The following is a 24,483-nucleotide window of genomic DNA, read 5'->3' on the forward strand; positions in this document are numbered from 1 at the left end:
TGAGAGGTGTAGATTTGGACAAATAGGAAAATAGAGTTCTAGATCATTCAGAGGGTACTGACTGAAAAGAGATTTTAGAAATTTTAGAAAAATGTATGAGCGCCAGATATGTAATGGATTATTTGGACTCTTGGGAATTTTGGTGTGCATATCTAAAGTCAAGAGGATGGTTGGCCTTTGTGCCTTAATTCTTCTGTCATAGACAAAAACAAACAAACAAAAACCGGCTTTGCTCAAGTCAACTAAGTGCCATGAGGTCCAGTATAGCTCTTCAGTTTCCACAAGTGCTCACCATGGTTCCCTGCATGAGAGGTGATGTGCTAGTTTCTTCACAATATACAGCAGCCAATACCACATAACACTCAAGACAAGTGCAAAGGTAAGACAAATGCCAATACAGCAGGAAGTATGGCCAATGTCATTTCTGAAAAGGTGAGACCAGCTAATACTATGAGAATTAAAAAAGGGGAGAAGCACGTCTGATTGGGAGAGTCAGGAAATACATACACTGCAGGGACAGGGTAGGGCAGGTAAAGGAACTCCAGATGGTCAGAACAGCAAAGACAAAGGGGAAGGCGTGTTTGAAAAGCAGAAAGCAGTCGGGTTTGATTGGAGCCCCATATCTTCTAGTAGTAGTGGAAAATAGATGGGAAAGATAGGTTGGGAATAACAAATGTTTGGGATGCCAGGGGATGGGAGAGTTGGGGCCTAGAACAGGGAGGGATGTTCTGGGTACCTGGAGGTTGCAGGGTAGGTTGGGGGTTCCTGATGAGGAAGGGCAGAGAGGCTCTGTCCCCGGGAAGAAGGAGGAGGGCCTCTGATCTGGGGGATCTGTGATCAGTTCTTGCGTGTTTCCAGATTCTGGGCAGGGACTAGGAGGGCTGTTTGGGATCAAAATCAGGTATCTGGGGTGAAAGGAGGCTCCGTGATTTTCGTGACTTTCATCCTCTGGCTGACAGATTGAGGCCTGGGAGCAGGAGCAGCTGAGCCAACCTGTCTGTTTTGATTCCTGCTGTATTGACCAGTCTCCCTTCCAGCTGGTGGAGCAGACAACCCTGCACAAGGTGAGTTCTTTGCTGACTGCTCAGGGCTGCGGGGAAGGCAGGAGAGCTGTGAGGCAAGGAACATGCACTGACCTGTGCTCTTCGTCCTCAGACTCACACCCTGTTCTCACTCCTTGGCCTCCACCTCGCTTATGTGACCAGCATGGGGAAGCTCAGGGGCGTCTTGGCCCTGGAGGAGGTAATCACGATGTGTCCCATTTGAGCAGCAGGAGGGAGGCTGGGCACAGGATAAGGGCATACAGGGAGGACAGAGGGGATATTAGCATCTCAGAAGTCCCCTCAGATTCCCTTCTCTATTTCTTTTCTTTTCTTTTTTTTTTTTTTTTGAGACAGAGTTTCGCTCTTGTCACCCAGGCTGGAGTGCAGTGGTGTGATCTCAGCTCACTGCAACCTCTCCCTCCCAGGTTCAAGTGATTCTCCTGCCTCAGCCTCCCGAGTAGCTGGGATTACAGGCACCTGCCACCACACCTGGCTAATTTTTTGCATTTTTAGTAGAGATGGGGTTTCACCATGTTGGGCAGGCTGGTCTCGAACTCCTGACCTCAGGTGATCTGCCCGGCTCGGCTTCCCAAAGTGCTGCGATTCCAGACGTGAGCCACCAGGGCCTGGCTCCCCTCTCTATTTCTTATGCAGAGATTGGAGGGGTAGAGGAAGCAGCCAGCCGAGGTAGAGGAGACTACAAAGCCTGTTATGGCCACAGCCCTGAAGGGAATGGAATTCTCCACCCCAGATGGGGCCCATGTGATCTTCCGTAGATAGTGTGGGTTTGAGATGGGGTTCCAGGCATGAGTCACTGTTTCTTGGGGATGTGCTTTGGGGAAAGCTGTGGAAATAGGGCAGTGGGGGGATGTGGCTGCAGGTGGTCACTAGGAAGGAAGAGGTCACCCAAGGGTCTGAGTCTGGGCAGGTGGATCTTTTGTCACGCCCCTTTTCTTGTCCTTTTTCTGTCTTCTTTCTCTGATTGTTCCTTATTGTCTGTTTCTCTTTCTCCCCCTTTTGCCACTCTGTATCTGCCCTGTTCTTTTCTGTTTGTCTCTCACTGCCCCATCTTTTTTCTTTTTCCAACTTTTTACCCTCTTTTCCTTTCCCACTGCTCTTCAGCTACAGAAGGCCATTGAGGGGCACACTAAGTCTGGGGTGCAGCTCCGCCCTCCCCTTGCCAGCTTCCGGAACACGACTTCAACTCGAAAGAGTCCCGGGGGACCCCCACCTTCTGCAGAGAACTGGAACCTGCCTGAGGATAGGCCTGGGGCCACTGGAGCAGGGGATGTGACTGCTGCCTCCCCAGAGACCCCTGTGCCATCCCCCTCCCCAGAGCCCCCTCTCTCCCTGGCCCCAGGCAAGGTAGAGGGTGAGCTGGAGGAGCTGGAACTGGTGGAGAGTCCAGGGCTGGAAGAGGAGCTGGCTGACATCTTGCAGGGCCCCAGCCTGCGATCCACAGACGAGGAGGATGAGGATGAACTGATCCTTTGACCCCCCTCCCACGACCTCCTCATAAAGACTGTCCAGAGGCCCAGTCTGAGGGTGAACTTGTGTGGGGCAGGGTGCATCCTGAATGTGGCGAGGTCGTGCCACATTCCATGCCTCTTTCAGGAATTTTTTAATGTGATAGTGATAGTCTTAAAGGAGGAATCAGCATTTAGGCAGGGAGGAGCCTTGGTCAATTATTTCGACTATTCTCCCCATTACCAGCCAGGCAGGTGGCCCTAACCCTAGCAAAGCACCCCTCATATTCCATGGGGCTTCCTGAGTGTTCCTGGTATGCAGGAAGGGAATCCCCTGCCTCGCTCTGCCTCCCGCCTCCCCCCCAACAATTCCCCAGTGCTCTTGTCCCAGTACCGTGCTATCTGTGCCTCAGTGTCTACAAGAGGTGGGGTGAGGGGAGGCCCAGAATGACTGTGGCCCTGTAAGTGCCATGTTGGAGGAGGGGATGGGACCATCCTATGGCCTCAGGCACTGACCACCCCAGAATGTGCCTCCAGGCCAGCCACAGCCGCTTCTCTTGGAGCCCTGCGCTGGCCCACATCCGCTCCTGCAATCTGCCTCTGACCCCGACGTGTCTCCAGGCCAGGCCGTGACTAGGGCACTGAGAGAAGCAGGTGCCCTGTTGCCCAACAATCGTGCCCCCACGGTGTCCGCTGACTCCCTCTGGCAGAAAACCTTCTATTCCACAGCACAGCTTCCTCGCCCTCCAGTGTCCAGGTTACGCCCTAGGAAACACATCCTCCCCCTCTCCACTGTAGTTATTGACTTGTCCTGCCAAAGGTCAGCTCTGCCCTGGAGCTGCTCTAGCCAGGGCCTCTCCTGCCAAGAATCAGGGCTCAGAGCAGCTAGGTCACTGGGTCACTCAGACACCAGCCCCCTCTTAGACTGGTTCTTCAGATGCCTCTCCTAGGGGTGGAGAGTTAGGAGCTAAGCATCAAGATGGCAAGGCTCTTGAGTGCTGCCCGCACTTGGGACAGTCACATCTTCACCCTCCCCAGATCAGCAGCAGGAAGCCTGGCTGTGCACTTCATTAGCGCGCTTTCTCTACAAAGGGAGGCCAGGTGTTGCGAGCATCCCCAAACCCTTGCTCCGTACCCAAGGTTTTTCTCCCCAACCTTGCCATCCCATATGCCTTGCTTAATTCTGCCATTGTACCCCCACTCCGACATTCTCCTCCTTTGCCTCCCCTGTTCCCAGTCTCCTCCATCCCCCAAATAAGACAGTCACAGTCAGAGGATGCCACCATGTTCTGTTTAGTGTCATTGAACACAGCCTGTAACCTTCTCCAGCATCACATCCCTCCCACTTCCCAGGCCAAGAGAGACACTGAAGCCTGGGTAGGGGACTGGCAGTGGGCCTTTGAGCCCATGCCCTTGTGTACATAATCTATAGTATTTATATATATTGATATAGAATTCTCTCTGTAATATATGTCATAGAATCTCTCTTGGGCCTGGGGTGGGAATGTCACATTAAGAAAACATGCTAAGACTGGCCATAAAAATGGATATTTCCCAGACCTGGAAGATGGTGTGTGGGATGTATAGGTGAGGTCGAGGAGAAGATACTAAACTCATTCCCCAGGATCCCCGCTTCAACACGAGGACAAGAAAGAAGGTGTGTGGGGGTGGAGGGGGCAATGGAGGGGAGGAATGGAAGATTTGGATTTTCATTTAATAAAGTCATTTGAAAATGAAAGTGCACCCCCCCAGAAAAAGAAAATCATTTAGCAAGAGCAGTTTCATTCACAAGAATATAAAAACAGCCCTGTTCCAGGACTGCTGTAAAACGTGCTGCACAGCCTTAACCCCAAAGGAAAAGCCACCCTTTCCCACCCCGCAACAGCCTCTTCCTGCACATGCCCCTCCCCACCCCCTGAAATAGGCGATAAGCAACCCCCATGCACCCTGCCCCCAGCACCAGAAGAGTCCTAAGATGGTCCCAGGCCAGCTCCTCAGTCTCTCTCTTCAGAGCGGGTAGGAGCTCCTTGCAGAAGACAGACCCCCACCTGACTTCTGTCTGCAGCAATATGCCAGCACCCTGGGGACACCAGGTTCATGTATGAACCCTGCTAGAGTCCTTCAGACCTTTAGTCATCTTTTGTCAGGGACCATGTGGCTTCCTTGGGAAAGGGAAGGAGGAATGAAAGCTGCTGTGGGCTACCTTTCCTAACTCCCCCGGGCCTGAGCAAAAAGGAACTGTAATGAATGAACGCACTCAGTGGGTGAGATGTCCACTGTGGTCTGGGGGGATAATATGGGCACTGAGAGGACGAGATGACAGGAAGAGGTGATGTGGGAATAGCGCACATTGGAGAAGGTGAGGAACCAGGGACCCCGAGGAAGGAAGGTCACATGAACATGCAAAACCCCAGAGCTTGCAGAAGGAGATGGGTGGGGAACAGCTGCCAGGGCGGGCATGCTAGACCACCTCTCAGAGTTCCTGGAAATGAGGTCCTGGGACACGGAGTTAGCACATGTTAGCAAGCGCAAGAGGACTCTTCCCCTGTACAGGCAGGATTCGGTTAGATGACTGCACCTGCCTTGGCTCACCTTGCCTAAGCCCACGTTTCCTCCAAAATCCATCCTCAGGATAACCATTGTCCCCCTTCCAGAGAAGACACGGAACCCCCTGCCCTGCTTGCATCCCAGGAGTGTGTGTAGGAGAGTATGAACTTGATGGCAGAACAGGATCATAGATGGACAGAAACACCCCAACTCTCAACTTCCTCATTATAAAATAATAAGTTCCGGGACCTGGGGGTGAGGGCACAGTTTGTGTCCAGGGTTGGCAGAAGACGACAGTGCTCCCTTCCAGCAGGGGATGCAAGTGGTAGAACTCCTGACAGAGTGTGGGTAGGACACAAGCCTGGGAGCTGGAGCCTTGGAAGGGCGTGAAGAAAGAAGGAGATAGGGCAGTGAGCCTCTTAGGCCTCTCTCTCCTACCCAAACTCTGCCTGCGCCAAGGGCTGGGGAGGGACTACCCTGGCAGTGGCAGGGCCAAGTGCTCTCCAGCCCCACAGCGCCGCTGCTTCGCTCCGCCCATCCTCTGCCTGTGCTCTTACAGTAGTGCTGGGGTGCATATGCTGCTCAGTCCCCACCAGCATGGATGCCAAGTGTGGGAGGGCAAGCTTGTGTCTCACCATACACCATCCTGGAAGGAAGAATCCGTGAATTTTCCTGTCTTCCTCCGGTAGGAGGCCTGGGGAGGCAGGGAGGACAGCTGTGAAGCTGTTTGGGAGTCCTGGGAGGAGCTGAAGAAGGGGCAGAAGGTGCCGAGTGCCCACCCTGGCCCTCAGCTGCAACCCTGACTGGCTGAGGGAGTGACAGCACCGGACTCCTCCCTCCACCCCACTCAACCCTGAGTGCCCAAGAAGTTATAAAAATGTAGAAAAGGCAAAGAGAAAAGTGTAAACAGCTTCAGAGGACAGGGGTGGATAGGGGGAGACAGCCCTCATGCTCCCCCCGCTGTTGGCGACACCTGCATCCTGCGTTGGTGTATCCAAGACGAGTGTCCCCGCACCCTCCTCAGGGCCAGGCTCCAGGAGCAGGGATGGAAGAAAGCTGAAAGGGAAGCAAGAGCTGGAGCAGCCAGCCCCAGCTGGGTCTTTTCCCAGATCCTTAGGATCCTCCTTTCAGCCATGGGATATTCAAGATCCCAGAGCAAGGGGCTGTGTTTGTTCTTGGTCTCCTCAGTGACTCTCTTGTCTCTGGGCAGGCCTTGATAGAAAGAACCACGTCTGTGCCCCCTGTAGATCTCAGCTGCCACGTCCACCTCCTCCTCGACTCCTGATCTCAGAAGCCAAATGACCCGCTGAGGCAGCCTCTCCACCCTCCACATGCATGTGCCCTTCAGGCAGCCTCCCCTGCGCCTGTCCAGCCATGTCCAACAGCCCCTAAGGTCTGTTCTCTCAGTAAGGATGAGCTGGGGCCACAGCCAGAGAAAACAGAGTTGGGAAAAGCAAGAGTGAAATGGAGAAAGGAGGCATTCAGACAGCACAGTTACGGCTCCTGGAAGACGAAATCGGGGAGTGAAGAACTGAGATCCAGTCTTGAGCACAGCTGCACTGCCCCCGTCCTCAGGGTGCACACACTGGAGACTTTGTCAGCACAAACCCAGAAGCCCGCAGCCCAGGTCCTTCTCCACAGCCACATCAAGCTCATGGCCATCTAGTTGCCCAGGTCTCAGTTCCCAGGCCTGTGGGTTTCTAGAGTGTAAGCCTGGATAAAATCCCATCCTGGTCTTCCATTTCCGGGAGAGGACTGGAAGCTCCTGGGTTCCCCAATGTTGTCTGCCCGGTTTCAGCTGTACTGCTGGGGGGAGGGAATGTATGGGTCACAGCCATGGCCCTCAGGTGGGAGTGGAAGGCAGGGCATTGGGGGAGGAAGCTAGTTGTTGGTCTCGCCTTCCTCCTCATCAAATGACTGCACACCTGAGGATGTGACGTCAGACACCTTCCGGCTGAGAACGGTAGACATCTCAGGGTCTTCTCTTGGGGAAAGTGACTCCAGATCCCGGCATCCTGCATCCTCTTCCTCCTCAGGGGCCAATGGCCTCTTTTCCTCCTCGGCAGGGCCTCTTGCCAGGTCCACCGCACCTACCCCTGGAGCCCAGTCAGTGTCTCCCCCCAGCAAAGGTGGAGGCTCCAGAGCAGAGTATCCTGAAGCCGGTTGGGAAGGTCCCATTTCATGCAAGCTGGGTTGTGAGTCATCAAATGCAGGCCCAAGATAGGATCCTGTGGCTGGAGAGGCAATGAGGGACTGGTCGCTGGCTTCCCAGGCATCTGACGACCCCAGACAGTACATACCCTGGGACACGTAAGAGTGAGGCCATCCATCCATGGGGGCTTGAGCCAGGGCATCTGGAAAAAGAATCCTGGGGGTCAGTGGGGTCACAAAATGTCAAGGGCAGGAACGACAGCATAGACAGCACAAGAGACAGCTAAGAGACAGCACAGAGAACCGGGAGTAAGACACAAAGCCCACAGGGAGGAGGGAGGACAATGGGAAAGCCGAGATGGACAAGGAAGTCTTAAAAGAATGGAGCTGAGTGGAGGCAGTGAGATAGTTGGGGAGGCCTTTCAGGCTCCAGAGGTTGGATTCCAGAACATCTCTCACCCTGACTCTCCATCAATTCCTGGTAGTTGTCACTGTAGTTACAGCCCAATGGCTCCTGGGTGGAGTTCACACTCATGTCCTCACCATCCATGGAAGACCAGGCCATGAGTGTGGCCTCAGAGATAGCAAACTGCTCCATGACACCTGTGGGAAGAAATGCAACAACCACAAAATACCTCAGGAAATCCTTAGACACATGCGTGGGGTAGGAAGACATCTTAGTGCAGCATTGTTCAGTAGAAATACAATGCAAGCCACTTATATCATTTTAAGTTTTCCAGTCACCACATTTAAAATTAAAAAGAAACAGGTTAAATCAATTGAAATAATAGAACTTATTTAATTCGATATATAAAAAGATTTTCATCTCAACATATAATCAAAATAAAAGTCATTAGTGAGATATTTTACATTCTTTTATTTATATGATACATTTGAGATCCAGCTGGTATTTTACACTTAAAAGCACATCTCCATTTGGAAGAGCCACATAGCAAGTTCTCAATAACCACATGAGGCCAGTGGCTAATGTACTGGACAGCACAGCCTTTGTGTATGTCCCCAAAGAAGGTAGTATTGTCGGGGACTTCCTAAAAAGTCAGATTTAGGATTCCTAGGGGAAAGAGTTAGGGGTCTTCTGGTGAGATAGCCTAAGAGATTCAAATTTGAGATTTCCAGAAATTTGTCTTTGGAGGTTTTTAGGAATTGCAATCTAGAGAGTAGATTTCAAGATCAACAGAGACCCCTAAGAGAGCATCATGGGCTTGTGGGTCCACCATGATATAAAACTGGAAGTTCAAGGGATTGGAAGGAAAAGGGGATGGGTAGACTTGAGGATCCCTATTCTAGTCAAATCCATGAGCACGTTCAAGCTGGTACTGCTCCTGCCCCCCCACCCTACATGTTTGTGACCCTCTTCACTGATATTTCTCCTCCCACCCATATCACCAACACAACGATACTTCCTTTCTCTTCCAGACCTATCCCTTTCCAGGCATCTTATTTAGAGCTGCACTAGGGCTTGGCCACTCTTGTAGGCACATTGCATGCCTGTTATCAGACCTACACTACTTTCCTGGAATTAAACCTCTTCTGTAGGCCTCCCATCTCCTCATCAAGTTCCCTTAATCTTCTAGTGGCTGTCACAAGTAATGAGTCTAGTAGGCGAATTCATGACTTGAAATGCTAAGGGGCAAAGGCTAAAAGAGATCCCCAAGGTCTTTCTTTCTCTCTTTCAAAGACCAAGGCCTGCTCATTTTTTTTCCTGCACTCGAGGGAGTTCAGGGTTTGGACAGTCTCATGATGAGGAGAGAAGGCATCTGGGATGGGTGAACCCACAAATCCCCATCTAATTCCACTCATTTTCTGAGATGATTATAAAAATATGTTTAAGAGCACTTATTTGAATTAGCACATCAAAATATTTAGAATTAGAGCTGTTTGGGAAATGTGAATCTATGGTCAAAATATGGATGGAGCTAATTCTGCCACAGGGGATGAGGTTGGAGGCCATCCACCTCATCCTGAAAATGTGTCTCTTGAGGCTTTAGGGTACACGTACCTGCTAGAAAACGTGCCTCCTTCTCGCCATCGCTGAGGTCGGAGTAGGCATCCGTATCCCTGCGCACGGCCTCATGGCTGTGTTGTGGCTGAACAGCTGGTGTCTTCCCCCAGCCCTGCCACTCAATCATGTGGGCCACCCGGCCTTGCCCCATGGCTGTGGGCTTTGTCACATGGTCTTTCATGCTCCGTGAGATCCCTACAGGGCCAGACATTTCCCACATCCTCCAGAATATCACACAATACCCGTAACCAGACCCTCCCCATTCCTCCCACCGCAGCCCCATGAGACTCCATCCCACTGGGGCAGGCTCCCCTAAGGACTCCACAGATAGGGTGGTGGGGGGCATGGCCTGGAAGATGGGAGGCTTGACAGAAGGGTGAATAGGTCAGGGTGTGAGGATGAGGGCCTTCATCAACCTCGAAGGAGCAGGGAGACTGAGCCAAGGAGTCTGTCAGCATTATTTTGTCTGAAGGCATTCCTACCTCGGGAGTCTCACCTGAGAACGACGACTTGGCCAGGGCCCCAATGCCATAGGCGTTAGAGTTTCGCTTAAGCTTCGGAAGAATGGAAGTGGTGTCCTCCATGGAGAGCTGGGATGGGAACGTGGGAGGAAGGGCAGAGAAATAAGAAGGTACGGGCGTGCTTTATACTTGGAGAAGGTTCATGGTTTCCAGGAAAAAGCATTTGAGCTAGGGCAGATGATAAGGAAAGCTACTATACCCAAGAGTCCCAAGGAGGGATATACCCCCAGTGCCCTGGAAGGCTGGGGCACAGGTTGAGAGTGTGAGAGCTCACAGTGCCTGTTGGAGCCAAGGAATACCGTGCTCATTGGAAGGTGCAAGGGAGAAGATAAGGAGGAGGAGTTCGGGAGGATGGGGAGGTCTGGGGGCAGCTGCACTCACGTTGATGCCGTCCCAGGAGAAATCGGTTCGAGTTTGCTGTGAGGAGAGAGGAAAGGGAATGGGCATCCCAGTCACTCGCAGGAATGCTAGGAAGCCCCCTTCCTCAGAGGGCCTTTCACGAGTGCGGGATGTGAGGGCTTTCCTGAGGTGGACACCACTGACGGGGCTCTCCGTGTGGACTGCTTGGCATGTGTTGTGAGAAATATTCCGTGGAAGTGTCAGTCTGAAGGAGTGTTTGGGTTGTTGCCTTGGAATTGGGGAAGTGCAGGCAGCTAGAGACTTGGGGTGGCTGAGTGAGGTCTCACCTCAGTCGATGGCCGATGGAGGCTGCTCCCATGCAGTGAGCTGGTGCTGTCCATGTTGATTTGATCGACATCCTTCAGGCCCTTCCAATCCACTGCAATCACCTCGTTCCCTGAGGGGGCCAGAAAGTTAGCTGCCCGCCCTCACCTCCCTGTGCAGCCGAGGTGACACCCTGGGGTCAGCCCTTCACACCCCCCCTTACCCCAACTGCCCATTTCCTCTTATATTCCTGCGCTCTCCAAATTCTAGGAGAGACAAGTGGTAAAGCTGAGCCCAAATATCCAATTTTAGCTCAACCAAGAATAGTTCACTCAGAAAAAGTGATATATGGCCTTATTTGTTGTTGTTTATGTGGAGGGGTCAGAGGTTGGGTTTTATCAGAAAATCAATTCTTATTCTTTCCTGAGGACGTTTTAGGGTTTCTCTATGGGAGCTGGGCGTTTTCTCTACTACAAGTCTATAGGTAAGGGCAGAACTGCTCTAGTGAAGGGCTTTTCTCTATGCTTAGGGTGGCAGGGATGTGTCTCCCACCGTGGCCCTTCCTAAGAGTCCGTGGGTCTGACTGACTAGAAGAGGACTTCCTGGGAATTGAGGCAGGAGTTGGATAGCAAGGAGCTGGGTGTGTCCTCCCAGAAACAGTGCACAGAGAAGCCAAGGATGACCTGGAGGCATTCCACCTGACTGCGGGGAGACAAGTGATGGATTAAAGTGGAGGGAAGGTGGGGAGCACAAGGAGAAAAGAGAACTTTTTAAAATAGGAATTAAGAAAATAGGAATTCAAGTCAGAAAGAAGACAGAAGATGGTGGGAGGGGTGGACAGGGTCTGAGGGCTGAGTGGGAAACTGCAGGACTCAGGGGAAGGAGGGTCCTTGTTAGAGCCAGGACAGAGCTCCTGGTGGAGGGAGACTCCTGGACCGAGGGCAGGGTGATGCTCCGGGAAGTCTGGGGGAAGAACTGCTTGGGTCTTCGTAAAGGGACTATTCAAGCATCAGATGGCTGCCTGAACCATCTGACCACACAGACCCTTTATACTTACGAGGTTTTACAATTGTGAGTTTAGAGGTCGGTTCCATTTTTGGGAAGGGGAGCATTGAATGGGGCTGGCTGGGCACGAGGAGGCGTTCCGCACATCAGCAGGGGTGGGGGAAAGGAAGGGGCTTGTGGTGAACTGGACTGAGGAGGGGGGACCCTCCAAAGTTGGCCTGCTCTTCCCTGGGGCTCCGCGGGGTGGTGACTGGGGGAAAAGAGAAAAGATGGCCCTCGGGACACAGCAGGAATGGGGCAGGCGGAGAAGAGCCTAAGGAGAAGGGAGACAGGGAAGGGCAGCGGCGGGGGGAGAGGGGACCGGGAGGTGGCCTTTGTGGGAGACGGAGAGCTGAGTCAGAGCTGTGGGGGGCAGCGGGGAGGGAGAGAGCCAGGGAGAAGGGGTGAAAGCAGAGGAGGAGGGGGTATCCATGGAAATAAACCGGTCTCAGGGAAATCAGGCTTCTGGAGAGTGAGTTTGTTTGTAATAATAATACGAATTATTCTCTCAGCCTGAGGTCACCAGGAGGTGTAGGCGGGAGAAACTGGGAGTTGGAAAGGGGAAGAATGGGGGAGGGGGTGGGAGAGGGCTGGATGAATTCCTGAGCGGCGAGAGTGGAGTGGATGCCTGGGTGGGGGTCTGGGGAGGTAGCCAGGCAGAAGCTGGAGGGAGAAGGTGGATTAGGAGGCGCCTCTCTTCCCTACCCGCGTCAAAGGTAAATAAAGAGCCAGCCCCGCCCCGCCGGCCCCCGCTGACAGGTGCCGGCGGGTCCCGGGCTGCCGAGGCAGGGCCGGCCCCACCCTCCCGGGCCGCGGGCTCCCGACCCCTCTCAGCGCCTGGAAGCCCCCACCTCCTACCCGCGTCCCCCAGCCCCTTCCCTCCACCCGGCCCTGGCCCGGTCCCTCCGGGCGTGGAACACGGGCTCATCCCGCCCCCGCCCCAGAGGGAAAACGCACGTGAACAAAGCGAATCGGAGGAGGCAGGAACGACAGAAAAAGGCAACGGAGAGGGAGAGAGATGGGGCAAAGCACCCGAGCCAGATGGAGGCGGCGGCGGGGGGTGGCGTGGGGGGCGTGCGAAAGAGACTCGGGGCTGGCGCGGAGGCCGGGGGTCCTTCGCGGGGGGCTGCTCCGGAGTGGGGAATGCGAGGAGGCGCTGGGGACGGCGGAGCAGAGGTGGATGGCCTGGAGGAGCAGGGATGAGGGGACCGAGCGTCGGGCCGAGCGTCGGAGGAGAGGAGAGGAGAGGAGGGCGATGGAGAGGATGGAGAGGACCGCGCCTGCGGGAGGGCGACGGGGAGAACGAACCCAGCCGAGCGGGATGGCAGCCCCGGAGGCGCGAGAGGAGAGCGGGCAGGAAGGAGGGACAGAGGGACCGCGGGCGGACGGAGGGAAAGTGAAGGAGCTAGCAGGGCAAGGCGGGTGCGGAGCGGGGCGCCCGGACGCGCGAGGAGAGGGATGGGGGAGGGGGTGGGAGGGCGGCCCGGGGGGCCCAGCCCTGTCCCCGCCCGGCCGCGGTACCCACCCACAGTCCGGGAGCCGATGCAGCCCATGGCTCCGGGGGCCGCCGGGCCGGGCCCTCACCGACTCGGGGCGCGCGCCGGGGGGAGCACCGGGAGCCGCGCCGCCGCCCCAGCCGCTCTGCAGCGCCGCGGCTGTCTCTGCTCGGCTCCGCTCCCCCCTCCCCTCTCCATCCCTCCCCACGGCAGCTCCGTCGCCGCCGCCGCTGCCGCCGCCGCCGCCGCCGCCTGGCTCCCCCGCCCCGGCTCGGCTCGCCACGGCCGGGGAGGGGGCGGCCCGGGGATTGGCTGCGCCCCACGCCTCCCCGCCCCTGCCCCGGCCGTGCCGCCGCGCTCCCTCGGGGATCTGGGGCCCCCACCGCCGCGCCCCCCCGCCTGCCCGTGCCCAGCCCCTTTCCCGGGGCTCTCGCCTGGAGAACCCCAGCTTGGGTTTCAGGAGCAGGGGCACGAACCCAGGGCCTACCCCGAGGTTCTGGTTGATGGATTTTGCGGGCCGGGGGCGGGGGGTGCCCTGAGAGGAAGTGGGGTGGTGGTGAGAATAAAGCCGGGCCGAAGGGCCTTTGGCCACCAAATTCCGCAAACACTTGTTTTCTTCCTGGGGCCGCATCTGGGACACACACAGAAACGGGATTGGACACAGCTCTGGGCTCTGCGTTTCAAGTGCGCTATTTTGTCCACCCAAACAGAACGTGAAGTCTTTGAAAGTGGATCGTGTGGGCCACTTCTCTATGCTCGCTGGACATTCAGGGGTGGGTGTGGGGATATGCAGATAGTCGAGCTCCAGGCCTGGTTGGGGATGGGAGAGTATGACGAGGATAGTTTACTCGCAGTAGACTAACAACAATGTCAGGACCCCAGGCTGGCTAGAAGACATCGTCTTGAATCCAGTTTAACTTTTCTGAGACGTGGTCTTCTCGGACAAATGAAAGCAAGGCGGTCCCGAAGCAGCAAAGAGAAAGATTGGCCTCTGGCTCGTGGGACGGGGCCAGGTAGATACCTCAGGCCCTATGGGGAGGAGATGAAGGTCTAAGTTGCAAGGGTTAAGTGAGCACTTTGGTTACAGCAGGCAAGAAGTGGAGTCCAGAAAAGATGTATGAGAAAGGGCAAGGAGACCTTTTTGTCTAAGCGGTACCCAGAAAGCCCAAAGTGTGAGAGAGTGGGCAGGTGGGCATTCACAGAAGCAGGTGCCCATCCAGGCTCTGACTGCACCTCGCCCACTTTTTGGTCCCTACGAGATTGCAGAGAGAGAAGGCAACGGGCCAGGGGTCCCTGGTGTGGGCTCCTAACAGGGAAACTAAGTCTTATGGATGTAACTTTGTAACCTTTAGATTGTGAGTGGAGAGCTACATCCCATGGGGTGGCAGATGAAGATGTGGGTGAAGACACTAACAGTTGAATTGCAGATTGGGGAGATGGGATTATGGTGAGAGAATCCATCTTTGGTGTATGTGCATGAAGAAATAAACCAAATCTACATCTATAAAACCGCGGGAAGGAAAGAGATAATAATCAGTTGCAGGTCTGCTTAGATTTTAATTGTTTAGTGTAGCTTGTGGCAGGATCTGCTACTTTATTTCAACAGTGGAGAGAATTAGAAAGCATTTTCTTTTTTCATATCTACTATTGTTCGTTATATAAAAGAAGTGTCAAATGGTTTCTGCTCTCATGGAATATGCTGTCCAGTTGCAAAGGAAAGAAGATGGAGAGATGATTAAAAAAAAAAAAAGAACAAAGAGCCTCTATTATTCTAGTTGCCCACACATCCCTATTATTTGAGCAGAGAAAACACGACAGGGGACTGACCAGGTAATGGGGCAATGGACCACATGGCCATTATGCTCTTGCCTTCCCACCTGAAACTTCTGTCTCCTTATGGCTCTCCCTGAGTAATACATATACTTATATATGACTATGTATCTCTTACTGTGGTCCCAACTTGGATGCAAACCCCTCCCCTTGGTCTCCTTAACACAACTATATAAGGCTGCATTTATCCAAATGATTTAACACGAGGGATTCCAGGTCTTGGAGACTCAGTCCCATCTCTCATTCTGTCTTGAAGGTATTTCCAGTCCCTCCCCGCTACCCACACACAAAGAAGTAGAATATTCTAGGCATGTTCCTGGCCAGCTTCCTTCCTGCTCCCTGCAGGGCTTCTTTTACAAAGGTTCTGCTACTTCTCACTAGTTAGGGCCATTGTCCCAGTCTCCTTGCCATCTTCTAAGCCAAGGCCAAAAATCCTAGTTCTAGTATGAACTGGAACAACCCTTCTTGAGGACAATTTGACAGTACTGATAAAAAAAAAATCTTTAAAATATCCATCGCTGTTGTGGTTGTTACTGAATTGTCATATGACTATTCCCTTTATAGGAATATTCCAAAGAAATAAAAATAGAATGTGGACAACAATTTAACTACAGCACTCATCAGAGCACTGTTTACATGATAAGGCAGGTTATTTTTTTTTTATTTTTATTTTTTTGAGACGGAGTCTTGCTCTGTCGCCCAGGCTGGAGTGCAGTGGCCGGATCTCAGCTCACTGCAAGCTCCGCCTCCCGGGTTTCGCCATTCTCCTGGCTCAGCCTCCCAAGTTGCTGGGACTACAGGCGCCCGCCACCTCGCCCGGCTAGTTTTTTGTATTTTTAGTAGAGACGGGGTTTCGCCGTGTTAGCCGGGATGGTCTCGAACTCCTGACCTCGTGATCCGCCCGTCTCGGCCTCCCAAAGTGCTGGGATTACAGGCTTGAGCCACCGCGCCCGGCCATTGATAAGGAAGGTTATACACAACCTATACATTCAAACTTGGGGATGTATTAAATAAATTATGGTATATGTCCATAATAGAATATTAGGCAGACATTAATAATATTTTATGACTGCATTTGATGACGTGGAAACTTGTTCATGGCCTATTGTGACACTGTAAAACAATAGGCTATAAGAATTTGAGTATACCCATTTTTCTTTAAAAATTACACACAGGCAGTCGCCGTGGCTCACGCTTTTAATCCCAGCATTCTGGGAGGCCAAGGTGTGCAAATAACTTGAGCCCAGGAGTTTGAAAGCAGAGGGCAACAGGGTAAAACCTTGTCTCTACAAAAATTACAAACTTAGCGGGGTGTGTGGTGCCAGGTGCCTGTGGGCCCAGTTACTCAGGGGGCAGAGGTGGAAGGATTGCTTGAGCCAGTGAGGTTGAGGCTGCAGTGAGCCAGGATTGCACCACTGCATTCCAGCCTGGGTGACAAACAAATTACACACACACACACAGACACACACACACAGACACACACTCCTCCTGTCTTGTCGTTCTTTCCATCCCAAGTAGTTTATGGGAAAGCCTATGTAAGTCTCTGCCGCGACTCAAAGGTTTTAGTTCGACAATGAAATCAGTATATTAACCAGTTCATTTCCAAAGTCTAAAAATACAGGACTTTGGCAGAATGCCTCCACTGTGGCGCTGGCACTTCGTAACCCTTCCCCTTTGAGACACAGCCCCAAGGTGAGACTACGCCTTCCGTTCTCTCTGTTGTTGCTGGTGTGTGTTCCTAATCTCCTGTGGATAGTTCTTGGACAAAAGGAACCAATCAAGTTCAGCGACAGTACTATCCAAAACTGAGATTCTTGTCCCAGGACCCATGGACAGAACCCAGAGTCTATAACCACGGATGGGAAAAATTCCATTTTTACATTCAGTCACTTGGAACTGAAATTCCCCATTTACCTCAGTTATACAAGTAGACAGAAAACCACAGTAGTATTTGAGGTATTGTATCATACTGTGTCTTTTTTTTTTTTTTTTTTTTGAGATGGAGTCTCGCTCTGTCGCCCAGGCTGGAGTGCAGTGGCCGGATCTCAGCTCACTGCAAGCTCCGCCTCCCGAGTTTACACCATTCTCCTGCCTCAGCCTCCCGAGTAGCTGGGACTACAGGCGCCCTCCACCTCGCCTGGCTAGATTTTTGTATTTTTAGTAGAGATGGGGTTTCACCGTGTTCGCCAGGATGGTCTCCATCTCCTGACCTCGTGATCCGCCCGTCTCGGCCTCCCAAAGTGCTGGGGTTACAGGCTTGAGCCACCGCGCCCGGCCCATACTGTGTCTTAATCACCAATGGAAGTCACAGATGTTTGTATTACCTGAAGATTTTTTACAATATCCTTTAATGTCCATCACTACTTTGAAATTATGGTAGTATTAAACCTGCCTCTACCTTTTCTGATTTAATGCTTTTACAAAAGGAAGCAGATGTATTATGATATCACAATTTTATAACTACATTTTGATATAGTTGATTTCCTTTGTAATTATATGTATTTTACTTTACACTTTTAATATTATTTTGAGAGGGAAGCATGGACTTTCCAGGTTGCCAAAGATGTCCGGGGCACATAAATGTTTAAGAACTTCTGGACTTTAAATACATATTCAGTTGGGGGGGGTTCGCTAATTCTGCAGAGGCTTAACCCCCAGATAAAATGATCAGGCAAGACACTTATCCCATTTTGCAGCTGGGGTCTCCAGGGACAACTGTAGGTACTTCGGGGGTACCTGCAGGATTGAAAGAAGGTACCAAAGTTTCACATCCATCCCAACAAATGGAGAGATGGCTCCAAAACACAACTTAATCAAGTGTTCCTTTCATTTTATTGGGATATATTAGATCAAAGTTAAAGGTCTATGAAAATATTCAATTGAGAAGGGAAGGCTCAAAGTATAAGAGAGGGGAAGATTAATCAATATTGAATGTAAATTCCTAAAACCACCTCAAGAGATGGGAGCAGAGCTGAGGGAGGGGGATAAGACTATATGGGAGGAGTCCAGCTCTTCTTCCAGCAGCAGGGAAGACGGGGCAGAGGCCAGTGGGCTGCCTGTTTGGTGTCGGGAGAACGAGGGATTCCCGTCTGACGGCATCTACTTTCTCCGACAAGTAGGAGGCGAGATCATCTATTGAGAGTCAGAATGAGAGAGATAGAGAAAAAAATAAAACGCACTTTAAAGTGCAAATATCAATTTACAATTGATTTAAAGAATAGAGTTTTCAGTCTATTCTTACAAACCTCTAAGAAAGATATTCTTTCTGCCTTGCAGTTGAGAGAACTGGGACTGAGAATTCAGTTAACTTCCTTTTCCCTAAGATTTCCCAGTTGGAAAGAGAAAGAGCTAGCACCTTTTGTGTGTGTGTGTGTTTTGTTTTGTTTTGTTTTTGAGACAGGGTTTCACGCTCATCAGGCCAGAGAACAATGGCATGATCATAGCTCACTGCAGCCTCGAGCTCCTGGGTTCAAGTGATCCTCCTGCCTCAGCCTCCTAAGTCGATGGGACTACAGGCATGTGCCCCAACACTCGGCTAATTTTTTGTATGTGCATATTTTAGTAGACATGGGATTTCACCAGGCTGCCCAGGCTGGCCTAGAACTCCTGGCCTCAAGCGATCCACCCGCCTTGGCCTCCCAAAGGGCTGGGATTATAGGCATGAGCCACCACACCTGGCCTACTCGGCTAATTTTTGAACTTTTTATTTTTGTAGACGGGGGTCTCACTGTATTGCCCAGGCTGATCTTGAACTCCTGGCCTCAAGCAATCTTCCTACCGCAGGATCCTAAAGTCCTTGAATTATGGGCGTGAGCAACTGCACCTGGCCAAAAGAGCCAACATTTAAACTCAGCTCCTCAGATGGAAAATCCATTCCGGATGTTGGAGAAAGTGCTTTATTTGTTCACTTAAAAAAATTAAAGTTACTCAGCTCAGGACATTTAAGTGAATACACATTCTTTCACGCTTGTCTTTCTTTAATTAAGGTGGGACCATAAGCTGAAGAGAGGAATACATCTGTCTACATTTCTAAATTCTGAAATGGAAAAGCAATGATCTTTCTTCAGAGTGATTTGTAGCAATAACTCTTTGGTGCTTTCATAAAATATTGATGATAAGTGTCTTAGTCCCTACTTATCAATGTCCTTGTATGGTGTCAGAGTCTCTATCTTCAGGCAGCCCTGAAGATCAGTCAGCTTTGGGGCACTCCTAGTGGTTCTCAAATACCCTATTTGCTAAAGGTCAGAAGTGAGAGTGCTGATGCTGGAGAACTTGTAAGAACAGTTTTGGGGACTGGGTGGAAATCACAAGGGTCAGTAACAGAGGTCTATATTCTCTTTTTTTTTTTTTTTTTTTGAGATGGAGTCTTGCTCTATCACCCAGGCTGGAGTGCAGTGGTGAGATCTCGGGTCACTGCAACCTCCGCCTCCCAAGTTCAAGCAATTCTACTGCCTTAGCTTCTAGAGTAGCTGGGACTACAGGCACCCACCTGGCTAATTTTTGTATTTTTAGTAGGGATGGGGTTTCACCATGTTGACCAGGCTGGTCTCGAACTCCTGATCTCTGGTGATCTGCCTGCCTCAGCCTCCCAAAGTGCTGGGATTACAGGCACGAGCCACTGCACCCAGCCTGAGGTCTATTTTCTTTAAAATCAGAGTGATTTCCTAAACACTCAGTCAACAGGGGGACCAAGAGTGGGGTTTAGGGGCATTAGGTTGCTGACAAGAGACCCCATTCATACACAGGGGCAGACTCAGAGGCAAGTCATGGATGAGTGCAGGTGTTTGTAGTGTGTAAGCTGTATTCCCACAGAGTAGGAAGTGGCCACAGAATCTGTCCTAGTGGTCGATATAGTTCTCTCCCCGACCCCTACCTGCCATCCCCAGCTGGGTTCCAGAGTAATCAACAGATGAGGGTCGTGGCCATTGTGCTGGGGCACAGCAAGTTTGCTGAGGAAGGATGGCTCAGCCAGTTATAGAGGATGAGAGGGTCCATGGCAGAAGTTCTGTGGTTTCAGTGTCGGTGGTGGAGACAAAAAGGCCTCACATTACCAGTCTCTGATCTGTTGGACACTATGAAAGATAGACCAGCACAGGTCATGCTCATTTGACTTTTAGATAAGGTTTGAAATCTTGTAAAATATTGGGGATCTAAGGTGAGCTCACTCCCATTTTTAGTTAGATAAGAAAGCTTATCGCCAAGGGCGGTGGCTCAGGCCTATAATTCCAGTACTTTGGGAGGCCAAGGCAGGTGGATCACAAGGTCAGGAGTTTGAGACCAGCCTGACCAACATGGTGAAACCCCGTCTCTACTAAAAATACAAAAATTGGCCAGGCGCAGTGGCTCAAGCCTGTAATCCCAGCACTTTGGGAGGCCGAGACGGGCGGATCACGAGGTCAGGAGATCGAGACCATCCTGGCTAACACGGTGAAACCCCGTCTCTACTAAAAAATACAAAAATCTAGCTGGGCGAGGTGGCGAGCACCTGTAGTCCCAGCTACTCTGGAGGCTGAGGCAGGAGAATGGGGTAAACCCCGGAGGCGGAGCTTGCAGTGAGCTGAGATCTGGCCACTGAACTCCAGCCCCGGCAACAGAGCGAGACTCCGTCTCAAAAAAATAAATAAATAAAATAAATAAATAAATAAAATACAAAAATTAGCCGGGTGTGGTGGTGCATACCTTTAATCCCTGCTACTCAGGAGGCTGAGGCAGAAGAATTGCTTGAACCCAGGAGGCGGAGGTTGCAGTGAGCCGAGGTCACGCCACTACACTCCAGCCTGGGTAACAGAGCAAGACTCCGTCTCAAAAAAAAAAAAAAAGAAAAAGAAAGCTTACCAGCATGGGCAAAGGTGGCAGGCACATTCTCCTTGGTGCAGTCCCCAGGTCTCCATGAGCCAAAGCCCTCCTTCATGGGCAGGTCAACGTCCCCAAATCATATTCCGTAGGATTCAGCAGAAGAGAGTGCCCAGACACCTGCTTCTTTGGTGACTGTCATACAGCCTATGCTTCAGGTGACCAAGGGGATGCATTTGCCCTGTGTTTTCTTTGGGAAGCAGGTTTGTGGGAAAGCCTGCAACCCCGACTGCAGATTTAGGGGTTCCATTCAAACATTCTGATGAGAAAGGTCAAGCCAGGGATCCTGCATATCTGCTGGAGAGCCTGGAAGAATGTCAGCGCTTTCCTGCTGCTTCCTGGTCAGGCCCAAAGCACACAGTGCGCCTCGGGGTGTCCTCGCCATGACCAGGCCACAAGCAGCAGCGACCAGGCAGGATGCCAGGACCAAGGAGGCAGGGCATAGAGTCTGGGCAACCATGAGTCAGAGGCCAGGTGGGCAGTAAAAAATGGAGTTCATCAACCCCAGAGAGAGGAACCAAATGGGATCTTTAGAGGTCAAGCAAATCCCAGAGTATTGACAAAGAGAGGGGAAGATCAAATATGGAATACAAGGCAGTTGTTTGTTCCAGCCTCAGTAGGCCTATCTGCCAGTTTTATTCTCCATGGAGAACCAATGAGAACCGGAACTGGAAGGCTTGTCCTCATCGTCTCCCGTGGATGCCTGTCTAGTACTTATGAACTCAGGCGAGAGAGGCAGCGGATGTCATATCACACCTCTGGAGCCTCCCTGTCTCCCCTGCTGAGACCCCTTAGCCCTCACCTTGATGCACACTCCTCTAGGAGAGAGCTCCTGCCTTATGCTTATAAGCCATCCTGCCCTGCTTCTGCCTCTAAACCACAGCCTGATGGTTGAGGCTCTATTACTACCTGTCAGGCTTCTCTATCACCAGGCACAGCTGACAGCCTACCTCTCAGATTCCTGGATATATTTTCCTTCTGGGTTCCCCAATTCTTTTCCTTCGCTAGCTTTTGGAATATCCTGCAACCTCAGCTTGGATTCCTCTTGCAAACACTTGTTTGGGGGGAGATCTGTTTCAGCTACAAAGTCTAACTACCTGAAACCTTTTATCCTTTCCTGCAACTGGTCCTGTTCCTAAACAGTGTGTTTAATACATAATGGGTAGTTGTAGCTCCAGTTGGCTATGTTCTTATTTAAGTGAGGCAATCAAGTCCAGAGAAAAAACAGTGAAGGCATTTTCCTGGCAATGAAAGAGTGATGGATATAGGGCATTAGTTACAGATGACTGAGTGTTAAAACTGGGTGAGTAGTTAGAAATCAAGTTCCTTGGCCGGGTGCAGTGGCTCATGCCTGTAATCCCAGCACTTTTGGGAGGCCGAGGCGGTCAGGAGATTGAGACCATCCCGGCTAACATGGTGAAACCCCGTTTCTACTAAAAATATAAAACATTGGCCAGGCGTGGTGGGGGACACCTGTAGTCCTGGCTACTTAGGAGGCTAAGGCAGGGGAATGGTGTGAACCCAAGAGGCGGAGCTTGCAATGAGCTGAGATCGTGCCACTGCACTCCAGGCTGGGCGACAGAGCAAGACTCCATCTCAAAAAAAAAAAAAAAAAGAGAAAGAAAAGAAATCAAGTTCCTTGCTGTACTTCCACAGACAAGGAAAATCCACTGCTCAGATTTTTACAGTCACACAGTTAGTAAGTGGCTGAATTAGTAAGTGGCTGAACTGCAACCAAAATTCAGGTCCTCTGATTCTTAGTCTAACATTCTTCTCGGCCGGGCGCGGTGGCTCAAGCCTGTAATCCCAGCACTTTGGGAGGCCGAGACGGGCGGATCACGAGGTCAGGAGATCGAGACCATCCTGGCTAACCCGGTGAAACCCCGTCTCTACTAAAAAATACAAAAAAACTAGCCGGGTGAGGTAGCGGGCGCCTGTAGTCCCAGCTACTGGGGAGGCTGAGGCAGGAGAATGGCGTTAACCCAGGAGGCGGAGCTTGCAGTGAGCCAAGATCCGGCCACTGCACTCCAGCCCGGGCGACAGAGCGAGACTCTGTCTCAAAAAAACAAAAAAAAAAAACAAAAACAAAAAAATTCTTCTCCCTATCCTATGATGCATCTCTAAAGCTATGTTATGTTATTTTTCTATGACTTTTCTTATAACATTAAGTCCTGCTGAAATAAGCCCAGGCCTCATAATCTTTTTGCTCATGGAGACTGTTCAACCCCTTGCAGATAAAATGAGTTAAAAAAAATGTTTTAGGCCGGGCGTGGTGGCTCACACTTATAATCCCTGCACTTTGGGAGGCCAAGGCAGGAGGATCACGAGGTCAGGAGATCGAGACCATCCTGGCTAACACGGTGAAACCCCGTCTCTACTAAAAATACAAAAAATTAGCCGGGCAAGGTGGGGGGCGCCTGTAGTCCCAGCTACCTGGGAGACTGAGGCAGGAGAATGGCATGAACCCGGGAGGCGGAGCTTGCAGTGAGCCGAGATCCGGCCACTGCACTCCAGCCTGGGCGACAGAGCCAGACTCCGTCTCAAAAAAAAAAAAAAAAAAAGATGGTTTGGCCAGGCACAGTGGCTCACACCTGTAATCCCAGCACTTTGGGAGGCCAAGGTGGATGGATCATTTGAGGTCAGGAGTTCGAGACCAGCCTGGCCAACATGGTGAAACCCTGTCTCTACTAAAAATACAAAAATTAGCCAGGCATGGTGGCGCACACCTGTATTCCCAGCTACTCAGGAGGCTGACGCAGGAAAATTGCTTGAACCCTGGAGGTGGAGGTTGCAGTGAGCTGAGATCGCACCACTGCACTCCAGCCTGGGTGACAGAGCAAGACTCCGTCTCAAAAAAAAAAAAAAAAAAAAAATAGTTGTAAGAGTGTGGATCTCCTCATAAGCATTCTTACCAACCACAATAAAATTAAAAGAAAAAAAAAAAGCCATTGTTCTTTCTAACTTAGTAGTTCAGAGCTCATTTAAGAATGGCTATGGAATCTCAGTGTGCAGGCTCAGACCACTGTTTGGTTAAGGTTTTGTGACGGTGATAAGCTAATAGGGACAAGGCATTGCTCTCCCGGGTGGGGATCTACTTGAAAGCTGTTCACTCACTGAATCAATCAATCACAATTATCCTGCCAGGGGACCCACATGGGCAGGAAAGTCCAAAGGACACTGGAAATTTTGAATGCCACGTGATGGGTGTGTTTCTCTCTTTAACTTAAAGAAAAATTTCCTTTCCAACTTCTTTGTTCATGTATTTGCATGAGGTGGCTAGTGGTAGTCAAGGCCGAATTTTATTACTGATGGTGGAAAACCGTGTTGGGGACAGGGCCAAGGAATGCAAGCAATGTCTTCCTTCTAAGGTGGGAGCTGGAATTTTCCCCTTGATCTTTCTCTTCCTGGATCTCTAGTTTCTCTCACAGTCAAAATTCTTGAAAGAGCTGCCAACACTCATCTTCTCATTTCCTTACTTCTCTGCACTCCTCAACTCACCCAATCTGGCATCTTCACTCTACTGAAGCAGCTCACACAGGGGACTCCCCTGTCCGAGGCGACTGAACCAAAGCAACTCCATCTTGAAGAGGAGCTGGTTAAAATAAGGCTAAGACCTGCTGGGCTGTGTTCCCAGACGGTTATGGCATTCTAAGTCACAGGATGAGATAAAAGGTTAGCACAAGACATAGGTCATAAAGATCTTGCTGATAAAACAGGTTGCAGTAAAGAAGCTGACTAAAACCCGCCAAAACCGAAACGGCCACGAGAGTAACCTCCGTCTTCACTGCTACCCTCCTCCCAGCGCCATGATAGTTTACAAATGCCATGGCAACGTCAGGAAGTTAC

General features: G+C 51.3%; 2 protein-coding genes across 10 annotated transcripts in view; one reads left to right on the plus strand and one right to left on the minus strand.

Moving 5' to 3' along the window:
• The window catches only part of CLCN1 (chloride voltage-gated channel 1), a 36,580-nt gene extending 33,924 nt beyond the window's left edge, over window positions 1-2,656 (plus strand). The window contains exons 21-23 of the mRNA XM_023184950.2: window positions 960-1,064; window positions 1,156-1,242; window positions 2,166-2,656. Of these exons, the coding sequence (XP_023040718.1) occupies window positions 960-1,064; window positions 1,156-1,242; window positions 2,166-2,537 (564 nt within the window). The 3' untranslated portion in view covers window positions 2,538-2,656. The remainder of the gene's footprint in view (window positions 1-959; window positions 1,065-1,155; window positions 1,243-2,165) is intronic.
• Window positions 2,657-3,786: 1,130 nt separating this feature from the next.
• FAM131B (family with sequence similarity 131 member B) overlaps window positions 3,787-24,483 on the minus strand; it is a 32,591-nt gene continuing 11,894 nt past the window's right edge. The window contains exons 1-8 of one of the 9 annotated variants that reach the window (XM_031936082.1): window positions 12,984-13,120; window positions 10,438-10,547; window positions 10,133-10,168; window positions 9,951-10,030; window positions 9,727-9,820; window positions 9,228-9,425; window positions 7,667-7,810; window positions 3,787-7,410 (exon numbers count right to left, since the gene is read on the minus strand). In XM_031936082.1, coding sequence (XP_031791942.1) covers window positions 6,938-7,410; window positions 7,667-7,810; window positions 9,228-9,425; window positions 9,727-9,814 — 903 coding nt within the window. In that variant the 5' untranslated portion in view covers window positions 9,815-9,820; window positions 9,951-10,030; window positions 10,133-10,168; window positions 10,438-10,547; window positions 12,984-13,120 and the 3' untranslated portion in view covers window positions 3,787-6,937. Of the gene's footprint in view, window positions 7,411-7,666; window positions 7,811-9,227; window positions 9,426-9,726; window positions 9,920-9,950; window positions 10,031-10,132; window positions 10,169-10,437; window positions 10,548-12,415; window positions 12,478-12,983; window positions 13,161-24,483 lie in introns of those variants that run through there. The other 8 variants (XM_023184955.1, XM_031936084.1, XM_031936083.1 and 5 more) reach the window with 8 other exon arrangements.

The sequence above is a fragment of the Piliocolobus tephrosceles genome, chromosome 8 (genome assembly GCF_002776525.5).
Source record: "Piliocolobus tephrosceles isolate RC106 chromosome 8, ASM277652v3, whole genome shotgun sequence".
In the NCBI taxonomy this organism is placed as follows: domain Eukaryota; kingdom Metazoa; phylum Chordata; class Mammalia; order Primates; family Cercopithecidae; genus Piliocolobus; species Piliocolobus tephrosceles.